The sequence below is a fragment of the Macaca mulatta genome, chromosome 7 (genome assembly GCF_049350105.2).
Source record: "Macaca mulatta isolate MMU2019108-1 chromosome 7, T2T-MMU8v2.0, whole genome shotgun sequence".
Classification (NCBI taxonomy): domain Eukaryota; kingdom Metazoa; phylum Chordata; class Mammalia; order Primates; family Cercopithecidae; genus Macaca; species Macaca mulatta.
The window spans coordinates 79,617,770-79,630,826 of record NC_133412.1 but is presented as its reverse complement, the minus strand read 5'-3'; the positions used below and the strand labels follow the sequence as shown (position 1 = coordinate 79,630,826).

Sequence of the window (13,057 nt, the reverse complement as noted above, 5' to 3'; positions counted from 1 at the left end):
CAGCCTCTGAGAAAGCTGTATCCCTCAACCCCCTTGCTTTTAGTCCAGCGAGACCCATTTTGGACTTCTGATTTTACAAAACTTGTAAGATAGTAAATTTGTGTTGTTTTACGTTTGTGTTACTGCAGCCACAGGGAAGCAACACAAATATTATCTGGTACCGCCCAGTAAAGTTGCTCAGAGATGGGGAGCCCTGCCGGTCATGGCTCCACCCGGGCGGGGCTCCTGCGGCTACACAACCTCTGTAAGCAGGATCAAGATGAGAGGCGCAGGCCAGGTGCGGTGGCTCACGCCTGTAATCTCAGCACTTTGGGAGGCTGAGGCGGGCGGATCACTTGACCTCAGGAGTTCAAGACCAGCCTTGCCAACATGGTGAAACTCTGTCTCTACTAATAATCCAAAAATTAACCAGGCGTGGTGGTGTGCGCCTGTAATCCCAGTTACTTGGGAGGCTGAGGCAGGATAATTGCTTGAACCCGGGAGGAGGAAGTTGCAGTGAGCGGAGAAAGCGCCACTGCACTCCAGTCTGGGCGACAGAGCAAGACTATGTCTCAAAAACAAAAAAAGGAAAAAGAAAAAATGAGAAGCGCGTGTTCCCGACTCCGGTGCTTTTTCGCAAAGTCGTGCTACTTCCCTTAGCCTTTTGGGCTGGTAGCCCCAGGTACCAAGAAAGTTGAACTGCGTGCTGTGGTGGGTCCGTTATCTGCACCACCCGTCTGCACGGGATGCGCGGGCTTCCTGCCCCGGATGAGCTAAGCTCCCTGCGGGACACTCCGGGCGCGGCTCCGAGCCCCTCCCCCGCGGCAGATGCCGTCCAGATGTGGCCGGTGGGGCCTGCGGGCTTCGGCGACGGGGGCCCCGTCGGGGGCGGCTGGAGCCTTGGTGCATCCCAGGCCCGGGGGGGAAGGCCGGGCCGTCGGAGGAGCGGAGGAGCCTTGGGGGGCTCCCGGGAAGCCTTGGGCTGGCGGGCGGGCAGGGGCGGAGCCCGGGCGGAGCTGCAGGCGGGCGGCCGGCTAGGGCTGAATCGGGAGGAGTAGTGGTCGGGTCAGGTTACTTCCCTTTAAAAAGACGGGCAAGGAGGAGTCCAGTGCTGGCGGGGCAGGGACGGCGGCGGCGCGGCGCGGTGTCCCGAAGGCTCGGAACCCTCCAGGGTCCAGCGCCCCGCGGCCCAGGCAAGTGGGGCGGGAGGGCGGGGGCTGCGGGCGCGGGTAGGGGTCTCGCGGCCATTGGGTGCGCGGGAACCGAGGGAGCTGCAGACCCAACGCTTGGCGCTTGGGGAGCTGGACTTCTGCGGCCGCGACGCCTCTCTTCCCAGATGGGTAAACTGAGGACCAGGGAAAGCGAAGAATTCTTTTGGCCGAGCTCCCACTACGATCTCGCGGCCAAGTGGGTCCCCAGCAGGCCTCGCAGGGGTCGGAGGGGCTCCCATCTGGGGAGGGGGCCCCAGGGTGGGCGAGGGCGGCGTGAGCCTGGGGAGGACAGACGGGAAGGGCGGCGGAGCGGAGCCAAGCTGCAGCAGGGTGGACCCGGCCCTCGTGGGTGGGGAGCGGCCGAATGCGAAGGGCGAACCCGGCCCGCCTGTGGGGTCTCTGGCCAAGACTGGGCTCAGAGGCCCCTTCTTTAACCTTAGATCTCGCGCCTCGGTCTAAAACCTCCGCCGCAGCCCTCGGTGAAGAGGAAGGGGAACTCTAAGTGCTCAACGCCCGCGTTACAGTCGCGTTCTCCCTCGCTCCTACTACCCGGCCAAGATGCCGGGGCACGGATGGGGACCGAGGTTTGGGGGTTGTGGAGCCTATTCCACGCCCTCCCTGGTGAGCAACTGAGACAGATCCAGGGCCCCATTGCAATCCAGTCTTGGTCTGGGAAGGGGTTCCCCAAACTGGGCCAATGGGATCCTTTCCTCAAATGACTCCTTATCCCCCAGCAATGCGGTGGGCCGGGACGGCCCAGGTGGGCTATGTCCTGGGGTTTTGTGACTTCATCCCCACTCCTCCCCCACCTCAGCTCCCGGACTGCACCCGCCAGGCCGCGTTCGGGGGTGGTCAGAGCCCTGGTCTCAGCTAGACCTGAGGTCCGATGTGGCTTCATCCCTGAGTCTCTAAACGCCCTGGCCTTACTGGGCCTCAGTTAATTCACCTGTGAAAGGGGAGGCTTGGACCAGAGGGCCCCTCAGGGCATGTGTTTTGTGTTGGGGAGGTGGGCGTGTGCGGCAGGGGTGGCCAGGAGGAAGTGGGGACCGCCTCTGTCCCACAGGAAGGCTGGCTGGCCCCATTTGGTATGGAGGAGCTGGGCAGGTGAGAAGGTGGACTCCCGTCTCCCTGTGGGAGGGCGTGCTGGGCCCATGTGGCTCTCATCCACTCTCGGCCACCTTCCTGTGGAGCCCTGGCCTCCAAGGCCACACAATGAGTGCAAGGAGGCCACCAAGAGCGCTGCTCCCACTTCACAGATGGGGAAACCGGCCCAGTGTCTTGAGGCAGCCTTGCCCCCTGCCCTGTGCTTCCCCCAGAGCCTTCTGGGGAGTGGGACCTTCGTTACACCCTCGCGCTCCTTACACCCCTACAGGCTTTAAGCTAAGGCTTCCAGCCCCATCACTGTAAGAATTGTATGCTAGGCATTCTGAGAACATAGATCGGGGTCCCCATGTCAGAAGAGGTAGAGGTATTGGAACTCGGTCCAGTTCCTGGGCTGTGGCTCTGGTGGGAGATGTGGAAGCCTATTCTGGGGCTCCTGGACAGCCCTGGAGGCGTGGCATGGACAGTGTGTCAGCCGCGCACCGAGGCCCTGGGGTGCCCTCATCCACATTGGCTGGCAGCCATCTATTCCCAGCCTGGGCTCCACCCCGGGTGTCTGTCACTCCTGGCCCTACAGTGGTCCCAGTCACACCTTGGAGGCAAGATGTGTGTCCTCCACAGGCCTGTGTCTGGAAGCAGCCCCCAGCACTCCCTGGGTGACAAGTTCTACTTCCGAGAACTACCCCTCAGCTCCCAGCCCTGGTCTGGCCAAATGGGTGTGTGTCTCCTCCTGTGGTCTTCAACTCCCCTAGGTACTGCCACAGTAGATGTGGGGGGCTGTATGGGAGGACATTTTTAGGAAGCATATGTAGTTAAGCTGTTGAACCTGCTGCTAACTAGCTGTGTGACCTTGGGCAAATCACTTAACCTTTCTGTGCCTCGGTGTCTTCGTTTGCCAAATGGAGGTGATTATCCTGGTAGGGCACATAGTAGGTGCTCAGTTTCACCTACTATGTGCCCCACCAGGATAATTACCCCCCATTTGGCAGACAGGAGTTGCCAGGCAGGATCTGTGGCCCCTATGTGTACTTCCCCCACCCACAAAGGCCTCTGCTCCTTCCCTCCTGTGTGCCCTGCATTGGGCTGAAGAGGCTGATGAGAGGCAACTTCCCACTGGGGCCTTCTGAGGTTCTTGCAGGAGGGGGCAATGGCCAGGGCTCCCAGAGGAAGCACCCTGGGGTGATGCAGCTATGGACAGAGGCCTCAGAAGCCTGGGAGAAAGGCAGGGGCCTGCGGGGATGGAGTGTGCCCTGGCCCAGCCCCAGCCTCATCCCTACCCTTCTCACTCACTGCTCCCTCAGAGCAGACAGATGAGCCCCAAGTTGTCCCTGAGCTCCCAGTCTACCCAGCCTCATAGTTCACAGTCAGGGACACTGAGTGGGAGTGGGTGGGGCCTACCCAAGGACCCAGTGGTCAGGGATGGAGCGTGGATCACATAGCAGCTTACCCGGCCACAGGTGCTCCGCTATCCTGGCCACAGCCCCTCCCAGGCTCCTGGAGTCTTCATATTAGAGTAGAAAGCCTCTTACACTTCACATCTGAGACCAAAGAACCTCTCCCCACCCACAAGTGTGGATATCTTCCACACTGTCCCTGTGACTTAGATATGCCCTGGCATGATCGTTGTCAACCTTCATGTTTTTTGGTTTTGGCTTTGGTTTTAGTTTAGAAGAACTTAAATTTTCTGGGCTAAAACATAGGCAGGGAAGAAATACATAAACCCATAGAAAGGCTGCTTTAGTTGAGGTAGGTTGAGAGCTCAGATTCTACTCCATCAAGAAATTCACAGTGAAAGGAACACATGCATTCTGCTCACTGGCAGAAAGAGCCAAAGACAACCCGAAAGGCCGCCACCCCCAACATCATACAGGGTGGAGCAGCAGTTCCCAAGGCGGGTGCAACTGGACAAGATGCTTTTAGGAGCTACCTAGAGGAACAATTTTTTTCTTTTTTCTTTTTTCTTTTATTGAGACGGAGTCTCACTCTGTCACCCAGGCTGGAGTGCTGTAGCACGATCCTGGCTCACTGCAACCTTCGCCTCCCAGGTTTACGCCATTCTCCTGCCTCAGCCTCCCGAGTAGGCTGAGGCACCCGCCACCACGACCGGGTAATTTTTTGTATTTTTAGTAGAGATGGGGTTTCACCGTGTTAGCCAGGATGGTCTCGACCTCCTGACCTCGTGATCTGCCCGCCTTGGCCTCCCAAAGTGCTGGGATTGCAAGCATGAGCCAACACGCCCGGCCGAGGAACAATTCTTAAACCAATAGTCATGAATTGTTAATATAAATTAACACATCCAACTGTGATTTTATTATTGCTCAGAAGGAGGCTAAGAAAGTGAATTGATTTAAAGAAAAATACGAAGTAAATAATCACAAAGGTGAATCACGAAGGTGGTTTGTGCACAGTCCAGAAGCCCAGGAAGGAATGTCGGATAGGGAAGATGGAACCTGTCCCGAGGATCAAGACTCTGAAGTTCCATCCTTAACTGCTGTCTCTCATTCTTGCATTGATGCCCCATTCCACAAGCACGTGTTGCCCGCCCACTGCATGCCAGGTGTGGAGGATACGGCACACCTGGTGCTACCCCCATGGAGGCACTTGGAGGGCTGCCTAGGGGCAGTACCACTGACGTGAGTCTCCAGGGCAAGTGAGCAGTGGATGAGGCAAAGGCAGGAAGCTTTCCAGGCCCAAGGATCAGCTTGTGTGTAGGGAGGAAGGGAGAATGAAGGAGGGAAGAACAGGTTGGACTTGAACTGAAAGAGACCACTGGGGTGGAACACAGAAGTGACAGGGGAGAGGGCTTGAGATGAGGCCAAAGAATCACTGGGGGCTGGATTACACGGGGCCTATAGGTCATGGCAAGGACTGTGGGTGTTGCCATTCATTTGGCCAACATATATTGGGCTCCTGCCTTGTGCTAGGCATGGAGGGGCATACGAAGCCACCAAGCCTTCCTTTGGGGTGCTTACACATAGCGTCAGGCTTTTGAACACATCACTAGGGTTTTTCCTTTTTTTTTTACTTTTTTATTTTTTGAAACAGAGTCTCGTTCTGTTGTCGTTCAGACTGGAGAGCAGTGGCACGATCTCCGCTCACTGCAACCTCCACCTCCTGGGTTCGAGCGATTCTTCTGCCTCAGCCCCCCAAGTAGCTGGGACTACAGGTGTGCGCCACCACGCCCAGCTAATTTTGTATTTTTATTTATTTATTTTTTGAGATGGAGTCTTGCACTGTCCCCCGGGCTGGAATACAGTGATGAGATCCCGGCTCACTGCAACCTCCGCCTCCCAGGTTCAAGTGATTCTCCTGCCTCAGCCTCCTGAGTAGCTAGGATTACAGGCACCTGTTACCACGCCCAGCTTATTTTTTGTATTTTTATTAGAGACAGGGTTTCACTGGGTTGGCCAGGCTGGTCTCGAACTCCTGACCTCGTGATCTGGCCGCCTTGGACTCCCAAAGTGCTGGGATGACAGGCGTGAGCCACCGTGCTCGGCCTCAGTGGCGTTTTCCTAAGTGCTGTGATAGAGGTGGGAACTGAAGACTGGGGAAGCACCGAGGGGAGGGGGCGCTGGTGTGCATGATAAGGCAGTGACATTGAGTTGGGTTTTGAAGGATGAGTAGGAGTTTGACGAGAGGGAGAGGAAAGGCATTCCTGGCAATGGGAACAGGATGAGCAAAGTCACAGAGGTATGAAAAAGCCCAGATGATCTGGGGAGACGCTGGCAGCTGGAGCCGCAGTGGGCAGTAGAAAGAGGACAGGCCAGAGGGTCAAGTTCACAGAAGGTATTAAGGCCCAAGCCAGAGTTGAGGTTTCACTCTGCAGGCAGTGAGGGGCTGGGCACCAGGTTTGAATGGGAGAGTCCCACCCACACTCTTAGGAAGAGCCCTCTGCTGATGTGTGCTGGTGGGGTTGGGTGACAGGTGAGGGCAGCATAGCTGCCACTGCCCGATGGAGTGTGGAAGTGACCAGGCCTGGGCTGTGGCAGGGGACTGGAGGAGGGAAGCCCTTTTGTGTGTTCCTGAAGGTGGGGGCTGCAGAGCCTGGCTGTCTCTATGCCCCCAGCCTGGGTTGGCCTGGTGCCTAGAGCAGGGACCTCTCATTATAGAGCCAACTTTGGGCTACCTGCTGCACCAACTTGGAAGACCAGAGGCCTTGTCCAGAAGATAAAAGATTCCAGCCAGCTGGGCCTATGGTCTGAATCCAAAGCAAACAGGAAGAGACCATGGTGGGCCAGGCAGGGCCTCTTTCTTTGTTTAGAAAAGGGACTAGTTCAGGCCGACTTGTGGGTCTTTCTGTTGCAAAGGTGGGAGGGGGCTGCAGGCTCAGTTAGGGACATATCAAAAGGCTGTTCAGGGGCAGGCATGGCACCCCAGTGCCAGCCTGGGGGGTGCTATAAAGATGGCCTTGCTTGGCAAATTCCACCCTGATGGGAGGAGCCTGGCAGCATGCACTGGGAGCCACTACTCCTTCTCTCACCACGCCCAAGCTGGAGCCCTTCCTGACACCTGATTTTGCACGAGTGCCCCTTGGGGTCATCACCCAAGCCTAATGGGGTGGCTGCTGGTCACTGCAGCAGGAAGTCCACGCTGGTCCCAGACCAAGGCCCCTTAGGGAAGTGCCAAAGGCTCAGAGCACCCTCAGTCTCAAAGGTGGGCACCCAGGACTCCCCCAAAGACCCTGTGCTCAGACTCAGCCTCCACACACCAGATGAGAGGTGGCAGGCATTTGTGTTTTGCTTATGCCTGATTGAATTAATCCACGTGTCCCTTCAATTCACACATTGCATTTATTTAACAAGCCTTCCTGCAAGCTCAGGGGTGGCAGGGGCAACAGACGAGTGAGGCCCTCAGGGAACAGAGCTGAGGGAGCAGGAAGGCATGTGGGCCCTGGCATGCTTGGGCCTGACCTGCGTCCTGCCTGCCTGCCATGCTTGGAGAAGGGCTCAGAAGAGGCAAGCACTTCTCCTGGGGCAGGTGTAGGGTGAGGACAAGCTGGGAGACAGAGGCCAGAAAGACTTTGGTAAGGAGTTTCTCCTGGACTGACTCATTCATTCATTTACTCAGTTCTTCATGCATGTGCACATCCACTCAACATCTCAGTAATGAGGACCTACTGTGTGCCAGACACTGTGCTAAGTGCTGGTGAGGCCCTGCTGTCACGGGGCCTGCAGTCCAGGACTCAAGTTATCACCACACAGATCAAAGGGAAGACTGCACTGAGTTCTGGGGCTTTGCAGAACAGGTTTGTGGAGCTAATGGAGCTCACAGGAGCTTGACATGGTCAGGGAGGTCAGGGCAGCTTCCCTGCGGAAGACTTGTAGGATGGAAAGGAATTAACCAAGGCAATAGGGGAGAGAAGATCCAGGCAGAGGGAACAGATGTGCCAAGGCCCTGGAGCTTGATGAAGGCCAGAGTGGCTAGGGCACTGCAACAGAGGGGAAGAGGCCAGGAAATGAGCAGGCTGATTGTACCCAGGCTTGTGGGTTCCTTTAGAAGGTCTGGTCTGGACTCTACAAGGAGAAGGAAGGTTTTTTAGCAGTGGCATAAAATGATCCAATTTGTGTTGAGCAGGTTCAAGCAGGCCCAAATGGAGGCAGGGAGTCCATAAGGGCCCTGCTGTGTCCACATAAATGATGAGAATGGCTTTGACAAGTGCATCTTGCGATGGGGGAATGTCGGTAAATTGGATGTGGAATGAGGTCAGGCGGTGTCGAGGTCTGAGAAACTGGGCTGGTGGATGGGGAAAGTGACAATGAACATAATTTTCCTGTAAGGTGTGTATTTTATTGAGTATGGTAAGCAATATCTTCATTTCTTCCAAGGATAGAAAGAGGCAATCATTGAGCTTTGGGTAAAAAAGAAGGGAATGATTTTTTTTTTTCTTTTGAGTCGGAGTCTCGCTCTGTTACCCAGGCTGGAGTGCAGTGGTGCGATCTCAGCTCACTGCAACCTCTGCCTCCTGGATTCAAGCAATTCTCTGCCTCGGCCTCCTGAGTAGCTAGGAATACAGGCGCTTGCCACCACGCCCAGCTAATTTTTTTGTATTTTTAGTAGAGATGGGGTTTCACCATGTTGGCCAGCCTGGTCTTGAACTCCTAACCTCGTGATCCACCCACCTCAGCCTCCCAAAGTGCTGGGATTACAGGCATGAGCCACCGCGCCCAGCCGGGAATGATTTTTAATCATTCTACTATTTGGTGTTTAATGTGTTTTCTCATTAAATCTGTTCAACAAACCTGAGAGGCAAATACTGTTATTTATTTATGAGGAGAGAGGTTCAGAAGGGTAAAGTTACCTGCTCAAGGTCACAGCTGGAAAGAGATGAAGCCTTCAGCAAAAAAGCAAAACAACTCATTTCATTTTATTCCGTGAGCTGATAATGGAGGAAAAAGTATTTGGTAAGAAGGGGCAGGGAGGGGAACCTGGAGGAACTCTCAGCTCTTGAAGAATGAAAGGGAGGCTGGGACCTTGTCACTGAGGAGCCCCTGGCATCCTTCCAGAGATACAACCAAAGGGGTGACCCCAGTGTGTTCTTAATAGGAGCCAGGAACCCTTCTCTGTGCACCTCCCATCTCTCGCCTCTGGGAAGTCCTTCCCTGACTCTAACCTCAGTTCTGATGCTGTTCCCACCCTCTCAGCTCTCAAGCAGATCAATGCAATGCCACCTGGCCACTTGCTCTGCCTGCTGGGCCCTTAGCCGGCAGCCTGCCCTTCAGCCCTCAGGCCTGATCCCAGGCTGCCTGCAGCCTGTAACCAGACACTGTTTGCTTCCAGCAGGCACCCCCAAGCCCAGCTCTACACACTGTTCCTGGATCTTCTCTCCCCAGGCAGAGTGTGCCCCTGCCCAGTCCAGTGACCTTCGCCTGTTGGAGCCCTGGTTAATTTTTGCCCAGTCTGCCTGTTGTGGGGCTCCTCCCCTTCAGGGATATAAGCCCAGCCTGGGGCTGCTCCGTTCTCCGCCTGGCCTGAGGCTCCCTGAGCCACCTCCCCACCATCACCATGGCCAAGGGCTTCTACATTTCCAAGTCCCTGGGCATCCTGGGGATCCTCCTGGGCGTGGCGGCCGTATGCACGATCATCGCACTGTCAGTGGTGTACTCCCAGGAGAAGAACAAGAATGCCAAGAGCTCCCTCGAGGCCTCCACCACCCCGTCTGCCTCAGCCACCACCAGCAACCCCACCTTGGCCACCACTTTGGACCAAAGCATACTGTGGAACCGTTACCGCCTCCCCAACACGCTGAAACCCGATTCCTACCAGGTGACGCTGAGGCCGTACCTCACCCCCGATGACAGGGGCCTATACATTTTTAAGGGCTCCAGTACCGTCCGTTTCACCTGCAAGGAGGCCACCGACGTCATCATCATCCACAGCAAGAAGCTCAACTACACCCTCAGCCAGGGGCACAGGGTGGTTCTGCGTGGAGTGGGAGGCTCCCAGCCCCCCGACATCGACAGAACCGAGCTGGTGGAGCCCACTGAGTACCTGGTGGTGCACCTCAGGGGCTCCCTGGTGAAGGACAGCCAATATGAGATGGACAGTGAGTTTGAGGGGGAGTTGGCAGATGACCTGAAGGGCTTCTACCGCAGCGAGTACATGGAGGGCGATGTCAAAAAGTGAGTGTCGGCTGGGCTACCCGGTGGGGTGGATCCGAGGTGCCGAGGCAAGGCTGGATTCTGAGGGCCAAGGAAGGACTTAACTTGCAGGCCTTTGAACCCTGTGGAGCCCGAGGCTGGCCCATTGCTTCACCTCCAGCTGCTGGCAGAGCAGCTGCCAACACACCAAACTGGGAGGGCTTCCCCACCCCTCACCAGGAAGCTGGGGATGAGGGACGGAATGTCCCTTGGACAGGCAGGAAAACTGAGGCTCAGAGGAGAGAAACTCACCAGAGGTCCCTGAGAGCCTGCTGGCACCCCGAATCCAGAAGGAGCCCCAACCCCCACCAGTCAGCTGGCCTGGCAGGGCTCTGGAGGCTCCCAGGGGAGGCGGGAGCGGGAGCAGGAGAAGGGGTTAGGCTGGGGCAGCCTTCCATGTACCCCTTTCCCTGCATGACTGGTAGCATCCTCAGATCCCCTCCCATACCCTCAGCCCTGGCATACCCTCTAACTTTTTGGTTGGGGCAGGGTGGTGGCCACGACACAGATGGAGGCCCCAGATGCCCGGAAGTCCTTCCCATGCTTTGATGAACCGGCCATGAAGGCCGAGTTCAACATCACGCTTATCCACCCCAAGGACCTCACAGCCCTGTCCAACATGCTTCCCAAAGGTGAGTGGGCCCTGCCTGAGGCCACACGGCCAGGGGGCAGGCACGCTGGGGCTGGGGTATGGGGCAGGAGGGTGCATCCTCACACACGCATGCTCTGTGCCCAGGTCCCAGCACCCCACTTCCAGAAGACCCCAACTGGAGTGTCACCGAGTTCCACACCACGCCCAAGATGTCCACGTACTTGCTGGCCTTCATTGTCAGCGAGTTCACCTACGTGGAGACGCAGGCATCCAATGATGTCTTGGTATGAGGCTGGGCCCATCTCTCCTTCACCTGGGCTGGCCCTGGCTTGAGGGGTCTTCCTGTTCTCTTCATCCCTGTACCAATTTCTGAATCGTTAGGCCAGGGTTTGAATCCCAGCTCTGAGTGATTTCGGGCAAGTGTCTTGTTCTTTGGTTCTCTATTTCTGCACCTGAAAAGTGAAAACAATGGTTTCTCCTCATGAAGGGAGTTCTGACCCGCCAGTACCAGACAGACGGTGGCTATGATAATTGGTATTCTCCAAAGGCCCTTCTCTAGGACCCACAGCTTCCAGGCCCCCCTAGTGTTCCTTCTGCTGACCAGGTCTCTAGGTTTAGCTTGATTGACCCCCAGCCCTGGCCCGTCGGGGATCCCCCTGGCCCACTGGGCCCTGGGACCCAGCCCACCTGCCCCAGGATCAAACAGGGGCCCCTGGCCTGCTTCTTCCTCACACCTTGCAGATCCGGATCTGGGCCCGGCCCAGTGCCATTGCGGCGGGTCACGGCGATTATGCTCTGAACGTGACAGGCCCCATCCTTAACTTCTTTGCCAGTCATTATGACACACCCTACCCACTCCCAAAATCAGGTGAGTGGGGGTCCTCGAGGAGGGAGGCAGTGGTTGGAATTCCACTCCCGGAGGCCATCCTGCCAATGGCCTCGCCTCCCCAGACCAGATTGGCCTGCCTGACTTCAACGCCGGCGCCATGGAGAACTGGGGACTGGTGACCTACCGGGAGAACTCCCTGCTGTTCGACCCGCTGTCCTCCTCCAGCAGCAACAAGGAGCGGGTGGTCACTGTGATTGCTCACGAGCTGGCCCACCAGGTAGACCCCCATCTCGGGGAGTGCAGAGAAGGAAACGGGGGCTCCAGGAGGAGATGGTGCAGGTCCAGGCTCCGCCCCAGGCTGCTGAGAAGGGAGGAGGGTGCCGCCTGACAGGGCAGCAGGAAGGGGTCACGATGGGGTTGGTGAAATCCCCACTGTGCCTGGCAGGTGGCCAGCCCTGGGGAGGGTAGTTCTGGGGACTCTCAGTGCCTGGCCTGGGCGTGGCTTGCCCAGCTGACCCCTCCCCCCACAGTGGTTCGGGAACCTGGTGACCATGGAGTGGTGGAATGACCTGTGGCTGAACGAGGGCTTTGCCTCCTACGTGGAGTACCTGGGTGCTGACTATGCAGAGCCCACCTGGAACTTGGTGAGCAGCTGCCCTGGGGTCCAGTCGGGGGGTGTGGAGGGAGACCTGGGCCACCGCTACCAGGCCAGTGTCCTGATGGCCCTGGGGAATTTGCAGAAAGACCTCATGGTGCTGAACGAAGTGTACCGCGTGATGGCCGTGGATGCACTGGCCTCCTCCCACCCACTGTCCACTCCTGCCTCGGAGATCAACACGCCGGCCCAGATCAGTGAGCTGTTTGACTCCATCTCCTACAGCAAGGTGCAGCCCACACCTCGTGAGACACAGGGAGGGAGGTGGGGACTTGGCCTGGAGGGGCCTCGCTGAAGCTGGGGTCTGGGGGCACAGGGTCCTGGTGGCTCAGCACAGCCTTCTGAGCACCCCCTCCCCCCCTCCCCAGGGCGCCTCAGTCCTCAGGATGCTCTCCAGCTTCCTGTCTGAGGATGTATTCAAACAGGGCCTGGCAGTGAGTACCGCACCCTGGGTCAGCCATGAGGGTGGGTCTCCTGCCCCTGGCCCTTGACCTGGGCTTCAGCTCACCACAGAGGGGGAACCTGGGGGGCTCCAGCTGTGCCCTCACTGTGCCCCGTCTTTCCACAGTCCTACCTCCACACCTTTGCCTACCAGAACACCATCTACCTGAACCTGTGGGACCACCTGCAGGAGGTCAGTAGCAGCCAGCCCCTCCACAGCCATCCTGTTGGGGTCTTGAGATGCTGAAGGTGCCTGGGGGCAACACGTGTACAAGAGAATGGGTCCAGCTGACCAGCCCTGCAGGGTGGATGGAGCCTCCATTGCTCCTCCCTATAGTGGGCACCAGGATGGCTCCTTGCAGGAGGTGTCTGAGTGAGGCCGTGGTCCAGGCCCTGGCCGGCATCTGACCTCAGGCTACAGTGGGCTCCTTGTTGGGAGCTGTAGAGCCCCTTCCTGGTGGTGAGGAAACGGCCCTCACGGTTCCCGAGTCCAAACCCGCCTCTGCCTGGAACTCTGGAGCTGGGCATTCAATCTTCTCCCACTCCTGGCTCCCCTGTGCTCCCGCTGGCACCTTCCAGGCACGTCTCTGCACACAGCTCCACACTCAGCAG

At 57.5% G+C, this 13,057-nt stretch overlaps 1 protein-coding gene across 6 annotated transcripts in view; it reads left to right on the top strand.

Moving 5' to 3' along the window:
• Positions 1–997: 997 nt before the first annotated feature.
• ANPEP (alanyl aminopeptidase, membrane) overlaps positions 998–13,057 on the top strand; it is a 30,868-nt gene continuing 18,808 nt past the window's right edge. Inside the window, exons 1-10 of one of the 6 annotated variants that reach the window (XM_077940291.1) lie at positions 998–1,172; positions 9,069–9,910; positions 10,418–10,560; positions 10,665–10,804; positions 11,262–11,388; positions 11,472–11,626; positions 11,880–11,993; positions 12,090–12,233; positions 12,373–12,438; positions 12,573–12,638. In XM_077940291.1, coding sequence (XP_077796417.1) covers positions 9,294–9,910; positions 10,418–10,560; positions 10,665–10,804; positions 11,262–11,388; positions 11,472–11,626; positions 11,880–11,993; positions 12,090–12,233; positions 12,373–12,438; positions 12,573–12,638 — 1,572 coding nt within the window. In that variant the 5' untranslated portion in view covers positions 998–1,172; positions 9,069–9,293. Of the gene's footprint in view, positions 1,177–9,068; positions 9,950–10,244; positions 10,561–10,664; positions 10,805–11,261; positions 11,389–11,471; positions 11,627–11,879; positions 11,994–12,089; positions 12,234–12,372; positions 12,439–12,572; positions 12,639–13,057 lie in introns of those variants that run through there. The other 5 variants (XM_001093727.5, XM_077940292.1, XM_077940294.1 and 2 more) reach the window with 5 other exon arrangements.